The sequence below is a fragment of the Oncorhynchus nerka genome, linkage group LG24 (assembly GCF_034236695.1).
Source record: "Oncorhynchus nerka isolate Pitt River linkage group LG24, Oner_Uvic_2.0, whole genome shotgun sequence".
Lineage (NCBI taxonomy): Eukaryota > Metazoa > Chordata > Actinopteri > Salmoniformes > Salmonidae > Oncorhynchus > Oncorhynchus nerka.
In genome coordinates this window covers 11,133,240-11,147,836 of record NC_088419.1, presented here as the reverse complement: position 1 = coordinate 11,147,836, position 14,597 = coordinate 11,133,240, and the positions used below count along the sequence as shown (strand labels likewise).

General features: G+C 42.2%; 1 protein-coding gene across 5 annotated transcripts in view; it reads left to right on the top strand.

The window, feature by feature from the left end:
- Nucleotides 1-14,597, top strand: part of LOC115122410 (ryanodine receptor 3-like) — a 269,794-nt gene that overhangs the window by 29,664 nt on the left and 225,533 nt on the right. For 3 of the 5 annotated variants that reach the window (XM_065008605.1, XM_065008604.1, XM_065008602.1), the window contains exons 3-4: nucleotides 5,489-5,593; nucleotides 7,356-7,376. In XM_065008605.1, the coding sequence (XP_064864677.1) occupies nucleotides 5,489-5,593; nucleotides 7,356-7,376 (126 nt within the window). The remainder of the gene's footprint in view (nucleotides 1-5,488; nucleotides 5,594-7,355; nucleotides 7,377-14,597) is intronic. The other 2 variants (XM_065008606.1, XM_065008603.1) reach the window with 1 other exon arrangement.

Genomic DNA, 14,597 nt, shown 5'->3' with positions numbered 1-14,597 from the left:
CAGTTTGCGCATAACAAATTCTAACCCTAACGATCAGGTGTGGAAACACAGAGCTGACCTCGGATCAGTGGTTAGAGGCAACGTACTCTTTTAGAAAAGGAATATATTTCAGTTCAAATGGGAGGTAACACTACACCGCATAGAAAGAATAACCAGGTCTGTTAAATAGATGAATTTATATCTACAAGGTTGTACAATGTTACCCTTTAGTTTTACCTATAACTACAGTAAGCAGACCTCTGTTGCCAATGTTATGAAACTTTAAAGACTGGGCTTCTCATGGTGCTATGAAACATTAAAGACCGGGCCTCTCATGGTGCTATGAAACATTAAAGACTAGGCTTCTCATGGTGCTATGAAACATTAAAGACTGGGCTTCTCATGGTGCTATGAAACTTTAAAGACTGGGCTTCTCATGGTGCTATGAAACATTAAAGACTAGGCTTCTCATGGTGCTATGAAACTTTAAAGACTGGGCTTCTCATGGTGCTATGAAACATTAAAGACTAGGCTTCTCATGGTGCTATGAAACATTAAAGACTGGGCTTCTCATGGTGCTATGAAACATTAAAGACTGGGCTTCTCATGGTGCTATGAAACTTTAAAGACTAGACTTCTCATGGTGCTATGAAACCTTAAAGACTGGGCTTCTCATGGTGCTATGAAACATTAAAGACTGGGCTTCTCATGGTGCTATGAAACTTTAAAGACTGGGCTTCTCATGGTGCTATGAAACATTAAAGACTAGGCTTCTCATGGTGCTATGAAACATTAAAGACTGGGCTTCTCATGGTGCTATGAAACTTTAAAGACTGGGCTTCTCATGGTGCTATGAAACATTAAAGACTAGGCTTCTCATGGTGCTATGAAACATTAAAGACTAGGCTTCTCATGGTGCTATGAAACATTAAAGACTGGGCTTCTCATGGTGCTATGAAACATTAAAGACTGGGCTTCTCATGGTGCTATGATACATTAAAGACTAGGCTTCTCATGGTGCTATGAAACATTAAAGACTAGGCTTCTCATGGTGCTATGATACATTAAAGACTAGGCTTCTCATGGTGCTATGAAACTTTAAAGACTGGGCTTCTCATGGTGCTATGAAACATTAAAGACTAGGCTTCTCATGGTGCTATGAAACATTAAAGACTAGGCTTCTCATGGTGCTATGAAACATTAAAGACTAGGCTTCTCATGGTGCTATGAAACATTAAAGACTAGGCTTCTCATGGTGCTATGAACCATTAAAGACTGGGCTTCTCATGGTGCTATGAAACATTAAAGACTGGGCTTCTCATGGTGCTATGAAACTTTAAAGACTGGGCTTCTCATGGTGCTATGAACCATTAAAGACTGGGCTTCTCATGGTGCTATGAAACATTAAAGACTGGGCTTCTCATGGTGCTATGAAACATTAAAGACTGGGCTTCTCATGGTGCTATGAAACATTAAAGACTAGGCTTCTCATGGTGCTATGAACCATTAAAGACTGGGCTTCTCATGGTGCTATGAACCATTAAAGACTGGGCTTCTCATGGTGCTATGAAACATTAAAGACTGGGCTTCTCATGGTGCTATGAAACTTTAAAGACTGGGCTTCTCATGGTGCTATGAAACTTTAAAGACTGGGCTTCTCATGGTGCTATGAAACATTAAAGACTAGGCTTCTCATGGTGCTATGAAACATTAAAGACTAGGCTTCTCATGGTGCTATGAAACATTAAAGACTAGGCTTCTCATGGTGCTATGAAACATTAAAGACTGGGCTTCTCATGGTGCTATGAAACTTTAAAGACTAGGCTTCTCATGGTGCTATGAAACATTAAAGACTGGGCTTCTCATGGTGCTATGAAACATTAAAGACTGGGCTTCTCATGGTGCTATGAAACATTAAAGACTGGGCTTCTCATGGTGCTATGAAACATTAAAGACTGGGGTGCTATGAAACATTAAAGACTGGGCTTCTCATGGTGCTATGAAACATTAAAGACTGGGCTTCTCATGGTGCTATGAAACATTAAAGACTAGGCTTCTCATGGTGCTATCAAACATTAAAGACTTCTCATGGCTTCATGGTGCTATGAAACATTAAAGACTGGGCTTCTCATGGTGCTATGAAACTTTAAAGACTGGGCTTCTCATGGTGCTATGAAACATTAAAGACTGGGCTTCTCATGGTGCTATGAAACATTAAAGACTGGGCTTCTCATGGTGCTATGAAACATTAAAGACTAGGCTTCTCATGGTGCTATGAAACATTAAAGACTAGGCTTCTCATGGTGCTATGAAACATTAAAGACTAGGCTTCTCATGGTGCTATGAAACATTAAAGACTAGGCTTCTCATGGTGCTATGAACCATTAAAGACTGGGCTTCTCATGGTGCTATGAAACATTAAAGACTGGGCTTCTCATGGTGCTATGAACCATTAAAGACTGGGCTTCTCATGGTGCTATGAAACATTAAAGACTGGGCTTCTCATGGTGCTATGAAACATTAAAGACTGGGCTTCTCATGGTGCTATGAAACATTAAAGACTGGGCTTCTCATGGTGCTATGAAACATTAAAGACTAGGCTTCTCATGGTGCTATGAAAAACATTAAAGACTGGGCTTCTCATGGTGCTATGAAACATTAAAGACTGGGCTTCTCATGGTGCTATGATACATTAAAGACTAGGCTTCTCATGGTGCTATGAAACATTAAAGACTGGGCTTCTCATGGTGCTATGAAACTTTAAAGACTGGGCTTCTCATGGTGCTATGAAACATTAAAGACTGGGCTTCTCATGGTGCTATGAAACATTAAAGACTGGGCTTCTCATGGTGCTATGAAACATTAAAGACTAGGCTTCTCATGGTGCTATGAAACATTAAAGACTGGGCTTCTCATGGTGCTATGAAACATTAAAGACTGGGCTTCTCATGGTGCTATGAAACATTAAAGACTAGGCTTCTCATGGTGCTATGAAACATTAAAGACTGGGCTTCTCATCATGGTGCTATGAAACATTAAAGACTAGGCTTCTCATGGTGCTATGAAACATTAAAGACTAGGCTTCTCATGGTGCTATGAAACATTAAAGACTAGGCTTCTCATGGTGCTATGAAACATTAAAGACTAGGCTTCTCATGGTGCTATGAAACATTAAAGACTAGGCTTCTCATGGTGCTATGAAACATTAAAGACTAGGCTTCTCATGGTGCTATGAAACATTAAAGACTAGGCTTCTCATGGTGCTATGAAACATTAAAGATTAGGCTTCTCATGGTCCTATGAAACATTAAAGACTAGGCTTCTCATGGTGCTATGAAACATTAAAGACTAGGCTTCTCATGGTGCTATGAAACATTAAAGACTAGGCTTCTCATGGTGCTATGAAACTTTAAAGACTGGGCTTCTCATGGTGCTATGAAACATTAAAGACTAGGCTTCTCATGGTGCTATGAAACATTAAAGACTAGGCTTCTCATGGTGCTATGAAACATTAAAGACTGGGCTTCTCATGGTGCTATGAAACATTAAAGACTAGGCTTCTCATGGTGCTATGAAACATTAAAGACTAGGCTTCTCATGGTACTATGATAGTTTAACCACCATGACAATATTCAACTTATATTTAATTTCAGAATTGAAGGGTTTGGTTAGGTAAGGGGAAATGAGTTATAAAACATTCTTCAATTAGATTCATTATATTATGTTGATTCCCGTCCAAGCATCTGCTGTTGTAGAAGTTTGTTTGTCAAACATTGATGGTGCCGCTAGGGTATCAAAGCAATGTATGTCAGTCCATTAATTTAAATGTATTTATATCATGGTCAAATTTCATCTGCCATTTTAAGCCTCTTGTAATTGAGACCTAATGCAAGTCATCAGATCTCTCGTCTAATAGAGTGTTTACTGCTATTTATATTTATCTTTGCTAAGATTGGAATTTTTCCTCCCTCCCATTTGCCCCCCCATCCCATCTCCCCACTCCTTCACTCCTCTCTGCCTCCCTCCCATCTCCCTCCCAAATCCCTCCCTCCCATCTGCCTCCCTCCCATCTGCCTCCCTCCCTCTCTCCCGTCTCCCTCCCTCCCTTCTCCCTCTCTCCCATCTCCCACCTCCTTCCCTCTCGCCTGCCTCCCTCCCTCCGTCTCCCTCCCTCCCACCTCCCTACCTCTCATCTCCCTCCCATCTCCCATCTCCCTCCCTCCTCCCTTCCTACCATCTCCCTCCCCCATCTCCCTCCCTCCCACCTCCCTCCCTCCCATCTCCCTCCCTCCCTCCATCTCCCTCCATCCCACCTCCCTCCCATCTCCCTCCCTCCCACCTCCCTCCCTCCCATCTCCCTCCCTCCCATCTCCCTTCTTCCCTCCTTCTAATCTCCCTCCCATCTCCCTCCCTCCTTCTCATCTCCCTCCCATCTCCTCTCTCCCGTCTCTCCTCCCTCCCATCTCCCTCCCTCCCACCTCCCTCCCTCCCATCTCCATCTCCCTCCTTCTCATCTCCCTCCCATCTCCCTTCTTCCCTCCTTCTAATCTCCCTCCCATCTCCCTCCCTCCTTCTCATCTCCCTCCCATCTCCCTCTCCCTCTCCCTCCCTCCCATCTCCCTCCCTCCCATCTTCCTCCCATCTCCCTCTCTCCCATCTCCCTCCCTCCCTCCCATCTCCCTCCCTCCCTCCCATCTCCCTCCCATCTCCCTCTCTCCCCGTCTCCCTCCTTCTAATCTCCCTCCCTCCTTCTCATCTCCCTCTCTCCCATCTCCCTCCCTCCCTCCCATCTCCCTCTCTCCCGTCTCCCTCCCTCCCATCTCCCTCCCTCCCACCTCCCTCCCTCCCATCTCCCTCCCTCCTTCTCATCTCCCTCCCATCTCCCTTCTTCCCTCCTTCTAATCTCCCTCCCATCTCCCTCCCTCCTTCTCATCTCCCTCCCATCTCCCTCTCTCCCGTCTCCCTCCCTCCCATCTCCCTCCCTCCCTCCCATCTCCCTCTCTCCATCTCCCTCTCCCTCCCATCTCCCTCCCATCTCCCTCTCTCCCGTCCCCTCCCATCTCCCTCCCATCTCCCTCTCTCCCGTCTCCCATCTCCCATCTCCCTCCCTCCCATCTCCCCTCCTCCCATCTCCCTCTCCCCATCTCCCATCTCCCATCTCCCATCTCCCTCTCTCCCATATCCCTCCCTCCCCATCTCCCTCCCTCTCCCATCTCCTCCCTCCCTCCCATCTCCCTCCCTCCCATCTCCCTCTCTCCCATCTCCCTCCCTCCCTCCCCATCCCTCCCTCCCATCTCCCATCTCCCCTCCCTCTCTCCCATCTCCCTCCTCTCTCCCATCTCCCTCTCCCTCCCTCCCATCTCCCTCTCTCCCATCTCCCTCCCTCTCTCCCATCTCCCTCCCTCCCTCCCATCTCCCTCCCTCCCATCTCCCTCTCTCCCATCTCCCTCCCTCTCTCCCGTCTCCCTCCCTCCCATCTCCCCCCTCTCTCCGTCTGTCCATCCTGCAGTATGTTCCTCCTGACCTGTGTATCTGCTGTTTCATCCTGGAGCAGTCCCTGTCTGTCCGGGCCCTGCAGGAGATGTTGGCTCACACGGTGCCTAACAACGAAGGGGTGAGTATTGCTGCATTACCTGTGTACATAATCACTGTATAGCCTACCCATTATATTTACATTGTATTTACATTACCTGTACTCGTTATCCCTGTATGATCAGTACACATCAGACCTTGGTCGAAGAAATACGTGAACTACGTTTAGGATTTGTAAATTATTTGAAAGTATATGACACAGTGGTCTTTGTAAACATGTCATTTTACAATACAGTGTAAATGGTTTCAATACAAAGGAAATAATCGAAAAACAAACAAATCCTGTTGCTGACTCATGGATTCTGGTTAAAGACGATATGCCAAGGAGATTCACTGTAGAAGAAATGTATTTAATAAGAGATCAAGAACAGAGGATGATCATCACACGTCTGTTTTCTCCTTGTTTGACTTCAAGATAAGACGTGAAGATACGTCTTCTACGGCAGTGTCCTCTCTTGCTGGGTGATTCTACATAATCGTTCTCTCCCCCTAGGACCCCGTGTCATAATGAAGGCCAAGTGCCCACTCAGTGTTAGTCCCAGATACACAGAGAAATAGCCTGATTGCTTTAAGTGCATCCAGAAAGAGTTTTCTCCCCTCTTCTCTGCTCTGCCTACTTGATTTACAATGCCCCGATCAAAGGGAATGGTACCCTCCCTCCCTCTATCCAACCCTCCCTCTATCCAACCCTCCCTCCCTCTATCCAACCCTCCCTCTATCCCTCCCTCTATCCAACCCTCCCTCTATCCAACTCTCCATCCCTCTTTCCCTCTCACTCTCATTCTCGCTCTCTCTCTCTCTCGCTCTCTCGCGCTCTCTCTCTCTCTCTCTCTCTCTCACTCTCACTCTCTCTCTCTCTCTCTCTCTCTCTCTCTCTCGCTCTCTCTCTCTCTCTCTCTCGCTCTCTCGCGCTCTCTCTCTCTCGCTCTCTCGCGCTCTCTCTCTCGCTCTTCTCTCTCTCGCTCTCTCTCTCTCGCTCTCTCTCTCTCTCTCGCTCTCTCGCGCTCTCTCTCTCTCGCTCTCTCGCGCACACTCTCTCTCTCTCTCTCTCTCTCGCTCTCTCGCGCTCTCTCTCTCTCGCTCAGCTCAGCTCAGCTCAGCTCAGCTACATGCCACTGGCATGCTTATTTCTTAGTTGGTGTGTGTAATCATAAATAAGGAGATGGACACTTAGATACTTATGAGCCCCAGTGTGTCCCCCACTGCATTGAAACACTTCATTAAGCTGCAACTTTTTGAAGGTTCTGTTCTTTTATCAAACACATTCTCTCCAACAGAACAGATTCAGGTTTCATTTGATTGATTAGGCTAGTGTGTTGAGAGATATTGAATTGATAATTGAACAAATTAGAATTGAATTGCTTTTAGTTATCTTAGCTCGTTTTATTTAGCTTAGCTCTCCTCACTGCTTCTGGGTTGCCGCACGATCAGATCAGTGTCAAGTTTGTATCCATTTTACTGCGATGAAGTAACTGTTTCAATTGAGGTGATACGATGAGAACCAGCTGATCGCTTGGCAACTCAGGATCAGAGATGAGAACGTCAGCCTGGCCCTGGACTAAAAAAATCAGTTGCTATGGAGATCAAGGCTTTAATCAGGGTCCGGGAAACGGGCCCTTCACGTTCACACACAACATTAGTTTTTATGTTGTTGTTGATTCACCCCATATGAAAATGAAATGGAGACTCATTCTCAGTCTTTAGGTTTCTTTTTGACATTATTGACTGCCATAACTCCATGTAATATTGTTTCCTTCATCTGTATGTTTGTTTAACGCTGCTAGAAAGCGGACCATGAACAGTGGGTATGTTAATTTGTTACTTTCTTTAGTTGGCATGAAAGCTCACCTCTACTGACCCCTAACTATTAGCGAAAGAATGATCTCACTTTCGCCACTTTCACTTCAAAGTGTTGCCTATTTTGAGATTGTTATTGTGCATAGACACTATAGTCATTCACAGTAGATTATTATTACCCCTCCCTTCAATAGATTATACCCCTCCCTTCAGTAGATTATACACCTCCCTTCAGTAGATTATACCCCTCCCTTCAGTAGATTATACCCCTCCCTTCAATAGATTATACCCCTCCCTTCAGTAGATTATACCCCTCCCTTCAATAGATTATACCCCTCCCTTCAATAGATTATACCCCTCCCTTCAATAGATTATACCCCTCCCTTCAATAGATTATACCTCTCCCTTCAGTAGATTATACCCCTCCCTTCAATAGATTATACCCCTCCCTTCAATAGATTATACCCTTCAGTCCCTTCAGTAGATTATACCCCTCCCTTCAATAGATTATACCCCTCCTTCAATAGATTATACCCCTCCCTTCAATAGATTATACCTCTCCCTTCAGTAGATTATACCCCTCCCTTCAATAGATTATACCCCTCCCTTCAGTAGATTATACCCCTCCCTTCACCCCTCCCTTCAGTAGATTATACCCCTCCCTTCAATAGATTATACCTCCCTTCAGTAGATTATACCCTCCCTTCAATAGATTATACCCTCCCTTCAGTAGATTATACCCTTAGTAGATTATACCCCCTCCCTTCAATAGATTATACCCCTCCCTTCAATAGATTATACCCCTCCCTCCCCCTCCCTTCAGTAGATTATACCCCTCCCTTCAGTAGATTATACCCCTCCCTTCAGTAGATTATACCCCTCCCTTCAGTAGATTATTATTACCCCTCCCTTCAGTAGATTATACCCCTCCCTTCAATAGATTATACCCCTCCCTTCAGTAGATTATACCCCTCCCTTCAATAGATTATACCCCTCCCTTCAATAGATTATACCCCTCCCTTCAGTAGATTATACCCCTCCCTTCAGTAGATTATACCCCTCCTTCAGTAGATTATACCCCTCCCTTCAATAGATTATACCCCTCCCTTCAGTAGATTATACCCCTCCCTTCAATAGATTATACCCCTCCTTCAATAGATTATACCCCTCCTTCAATAGATTATACCCCCCCTTCAATAGATTATACCCCTCCCTTCAGTAGATTATACCCCTCCCTTCAGTCGATTATACCCCTCCCTTCAGTAGATTATACCCCTCCCTTCAATAGATTATACCCCTCCCTTCAATAGATTATACCCCTCCCTTCAGTAGATTATACCCCTCCCTTCAATAGATTATACCCCTCCCTTCAATAGATTATACCCCTCCCTTCAATAGAGTATACCCCTCCCTTCAATAGATTATACCCCTCCCTTCAATAGATTATACCCCTCCCTTCAATAGGGTATACCCCTCCCTTCAATAGATTATACCCCTCCCTTCAGTAGATTATACCCCTCCCTTCAATAGATTATACCCCTCCCTTCAATAGATTATACCCCTCCCTTCAATAGATTATACCCCTCCCTTCAGTAGGTTATACCCCTCCCTTCAATAGGTTATACCCCTCCCTTCAGTAGGTTATACCACTCCCTTCAATAGATTATACCCCACCCTTCAATAGATTATACCCCTCCCTTCAGTAGATTATACCCCTCCCTTCAGTAGATTATACCCCTCCCTTCAGTAGATTATACCCCTCCCTTCAATAGATTATACCCCTCCTTCAATAGATTATACCCCTCCCTTCAGTAGATTATACCTCCCCTTCAATAGATTATACCCCTCCTTCAAAAGATTATACCCCTCCCTTCAATAGATTATACCCCTCCCTTCAATAGATTATACCCCTCCCTTCAATAGATTATACCCCTCCCTTCAATAGATTATACCCCTCCCTTCAATAGATTATACCCCTCCCTTCAATAGATTATACCCCTCCCTTCAGTAGATTATACCCCTCCTTCAATAGATTATACCCCTCCCTTCAATAGATTATACCCCCCTTCAATAGATTATACCCCTCCCTTCAGTAGATTATACCCCTCCCTTCAGTAGATTATACCCCTCCCTTCAATAGATTATACCCCTCCCTTCAGTAGATTATACCCCTCCCTTCAGTAGATTATACCCCTCCCTTCAGTAGATTATACCCCTCCCTTCAATAGATTATACCCCTCCCTTCAATAGATTATACCCCTCCCTTCAGTAGATTATACCCCTCCCTTCAATAGATTATACCCTCCCTTCAATAGAGTATACCCCTCCCTTCAATAGATTATACCCCTCCCTTCAGTAGATTATACCCCTCCCTTCAGTAGATTATACCCCTCCCTTCAATAGATTATACCCCTCCTTCAGTAGATTATACCCCTCCTTCAGTAGATTATACCCCTCCCTTCAGTAGATTATACCCCTCCCTTCAATAGATTATACCCCTCCTTCAATAGATTATACCCCTCCCTTCAGTAGATTATACCCCTCCTTCAATAGATTATACCCCTCCCTTCAATAGATTATACCCCTCCCTTCAATAGAGTATACCCCTCCCTTCAATAGATTATACCCCTCCCTTCAATAGATTATACCCCTCCCTTCAATAGAGTACACCCCTCCCTTCAATAGATTATACCCCTCCCTTCAGTAGATTATACCCCTCCCTTCAATAGATTATACCCCTCCCTTCAATAGATTATACCCCTCCCTTCAGTAGATTATACCCCTCCCTTCAATAGATTATACCCCTCCCTTCAATAGATTATACCCCTCCCTTCAATAGATTATACCCCTCCCTTCAATAGATTATACCCCTCCTTCAATAGATTATACCCCTCCTTCAATAGATTATACCCCTCCCTTCAGTAGATTATACCCCTCCCTTCAATAGATTATACCCCTCCCTTCAATAGATTATACCCCTCCCTTCAATAGATTATACCCCTCCCTTCAGTAGATTATACCCCTCCCTTCAGTAGATTATACCCCTCCCTTCAATAGATTATACCCCTCCCTTCAATAGATTATACCTCCCTTCAGTAGATTATACCCCTCCCTTCAGTAGATTATACCCCTCCTTCAGTAGATTATACCCTCCCTTCAATAGATTATACCCCTCCCTTCAATAGATTATACCCCTCCTTCAGTAGATTATACCCCTCCCTTCAATAGATTATACCCCTCCCTTCAATAGATTATACCCCTCCCTTCAATAGATTATACCCCTCCCTTCAATAGATTATATCCCTCCTTCAGTAGATTATACCCCTCCCTTCAATAGATTATACCCCTCCCTTCAATAGATTATACCCCTCCCTTCAATAGATTATACCCCTCCCTTCAATAGATTATACCCCTCCCTTCAGTAGATTATACCCCTCCCTTCAATAGATTATACCCCTCCCTTCAATAGATTATACCCCCCTTCAATAGATTATACCCCTCCCTTCAATAGATTATACCCCTCCCTTCAATAGATTATACCCCTCCCTTCAATAGATTATACCCCTCCCTTCAATAGATTATACCCCTCCCTTCAATAGATTATACCCCTCCCTTCAATAGATTATACCCCTCCCTTCAATAGATTATACCCCTCCCTTCAATAGATTATACCCCTCCCTTCAATAGATTATACCCCTCCCTTCAATAGATTATACCCCTCCCTTCAATAGATTGGTTGATAAATCAAACATAAATTCAATATTTGGAAGGCTAGATGTGTGTAAATATCTTGTGAAAGATTTATATATATATTTATTTATTTATTTATTTATTTATTTATATGTGTATATATATATGTTTATATTTATATATATATTTATATATATATATATACTTATATATATTTGTTTATATTCATATATATAGAAATATTTTATGTTTTTATATATATGTATATTTATTTATACACATTTATTTATATTTATTAGATATTTATATCTAATTATCGGTGATAGAAATTGAGTGAATCCTGGTATTAGCATAAATTATCAGACATTCTTACCCTCTTTAAATATGTACTTACCAGAAAGTCACACTGACATTTAGGAAATACATTTTTATTTCTCATATTTCAGATTCTGATCATTTTATTCCATTCAGCTTTTGGTGCGTAGATTTAAGGCCTTAATGACCTTAAGGAACTGGTCACTGACACAGACTTTCAACTATCCCCTGTAACATCACTGATGTATTGCAATCTTGAAATAGACATCCCATTGGTTCCTACCTTCACCTTGTGCACATGATTCACATGATTTCAATCCTTTGCTTGGCGCCCCCAAGACCACACTTTGTGCATGTGTGTAAACATTTTTAAGTGAAAGTGCTAACTAGTTTTCTAATCTGCTTCAGCCAGTATTTTAGCTAACCCACTTACTGCTTAGTGATAGGGAAAAATCCCCTTCAATAAAAATCTACACCTTTAAAAAAAAAAACTACACAGAGAGTAGTTGTATGTTTTTATGTAAGCTGTCATGAACAAACGTACGTAACATAACTGTATAGCTGACGCAATTATACAAGATTTTACTTCTGGGTTTCTGAAATGATGTGTTATGGAAAATACATACTTTGTGTTAATCCTTTACTTTCAGAAAAAAATAAGTTTCTTTATCCGTACTATCAAGACTTTAGGGAGTTTGTGGTTTTCCTTCCTCTGTTTTGTAGCTAACAGTCTCATTTCAAGACTAACATAAATAAAAGAGGAAATGTTCTGGAATTGGCTTTGATTCCAGAAGCTTCTTCACACAATGATTCCAGAAGCTTCACACAATGATTCCGGAAGCTTCACACAATGATTCCAGAAGCTTCACACAATGATTCCAGAAGCTTCACACAATGATTCTGGAAGCTTCACACAATGATCCCAGAAGCTTCACACAATGATTCCGGAAGCTTCACACAATGATTCCAGAAGCTTCACACAATGATTCCAGAAGCTTCACACAATAATTCCGGAAGTTTCACACAATGCTGTAGAACCAAGCTGGAATAGTTTAGGAATTTGTGAACCAACACAGGGATTATCCATCTATTCTACAGTGTAAATCTTCATATTGCTCTTAGTAGAATACTGGATACATTGATATAAACGACACCAACATAAACTATGTTCATTGAAGTGTATATTCCAAACAATGGAATACAATCTCCCCATCCATTACTGTGATCATTTGAACAGTAATGTTTGGCAATAAACAGTGCCCTGCAAATGTATTCAGACCTCTTGGATATCTTCACATTTTAAAATGGATTTAATTGTAATTTTTGTTGTCAATAATCTACACAAAATGTTCTGTAATGTCAAAGTGAAAGAACATTTATTTATTGTATTTCATTTTGTAATGCTTTATATATATCTATCTAAAATATAGTCGTTGCATAAGTATTCAGCTCTGAGTCAATACATGTTAGAAACACCTTCGGCATCGATTACAGCTGTGAGGTCTTTCTGGGTAAGTCTCTAAGAGTGATTACAGCTGTGAGTCTTTCTGGGTAAGTCTCTAAGAGTGATTACAGCTGTGAGTCTTCCTGGGTAAGTCTCTAAGAGTGATTACAGCTGTGAGTCTTTCTGGGTAAGTCTCTAAGAGTGATTACAGCTGTGAGTCTTCCTGGGTAAGTCTCTAAGAGTGATTACAGCTGTGAGTCTTTCTGGGTAAGTCTCTAAGAGTGATTACAGCTGTGAGTCTTCCTGGGTAAGTCTCTAAGAGTGATTACAGCTGTGAGTCTTTCTGGGTAAGACTCTAAGAGCTCTCCATACCTGGATTGTGCAATATTTACCTATTAATAACCCATGCAATATTATTAATCAAACTGTAACTTGGCCACTCGGACACATGGACTCTTCTTGGTAAATCCAGTGTAGATTGGGGTGGCTGGTAGCCTAGTGGTTAAAACCTTGGACTAGTAACTGAAAGGTTGCAAGGTCGGATCCCCGAGCTGACAAGTTCAAATCTGTTGTTCTGCTTCTGAACAAGGCAGTTAACCCACTGTTCCTAGGCTGTCATTGTAAATAAGAATTTGTTCTTAACTGTCTTGCCTAGTTAAATAAATAAGTAAAAAATAAATAAAGATTTGGCTGTGTTGTAGGTTATTGTCCTGCTTAAAGGGGAATTCCTCTCCCAGTGTCTGGTGGAAAGCAGACTGAAGCAGGTTGTCCTATTGCCTGTGCTTCGTTCCGTCCCATTTCTTTTCATCCTGACAATCCCCAGTCTTTTGCTGATGTCGAGCATAACCACCCATATCGTGACGCACTGATTTACTATGCTTAAATATAAGGAGATAGTTACTCAGTGATGTGTTCGATTTGCCCCAAACATAAGGCTTTGCATTCAGGCCAAAAAGTGTATTTATTTGCTGTGTTCTTTTGCAGTATTACTTTAATGCCTTGTTGCATACAAGATGCATGTTTTAGGAATATTTGTATTTTGTACATTTATATTCTTCTCTGTCATTTAGGTCGTTATTGTGGAGTAGCTATCATTTTGTTGATCCATTCTCAGTTTTCTCCCATCACAGCCATTAAACTCTGTAGCTTACTTAATATCACCAATGACCTCATGGTGAACTCCCTGAACAGTTTCCTTCCAGTCCCGCAGTTCAGTTCAGAAGGACGACTGTATCTTTGATGTGTCTGGGGGGGGGTTTAATACATCACCCACAACATCGTTATTAACTTGACCATGCTTAAAGATATATTCAATGTTTGATTTGTTGTTACCCATCTACCAATCACTGCCCTTCTTAATGAGGCTTTCGAAAAGCTCCATGGTCTTTGTAGTTGAATCTGTGCTTTAAATGCAATACTTCACTCTTCAATACTTCACTCAGGTAGTCATTCAAAAATCATGTCAACTCCTATTAATTCCTGAACTAATTTAGGCTTGCCTAAACAAATGGTCTGAACACTTATGCAATGACTATATTTTAGTTGTGAATTTTTTATTTATCTTAAAAATGTAATAAAATGTTTCGTCCACTTTGATGTTACAGAGTATTTTGTGTTGGTTGTTAACAAAAATGACAAATAAATCCATTTTAATTCCACTTTGTAACACAAACAAAATGTGAAGAAAGCCAAGGGGTATGAATAAGGCACTGTATATGGACGCTGGCAAACATATTTCAGCCAGTAGCAAATGAATCTGGCATGAACCTCCCTCTCTTCT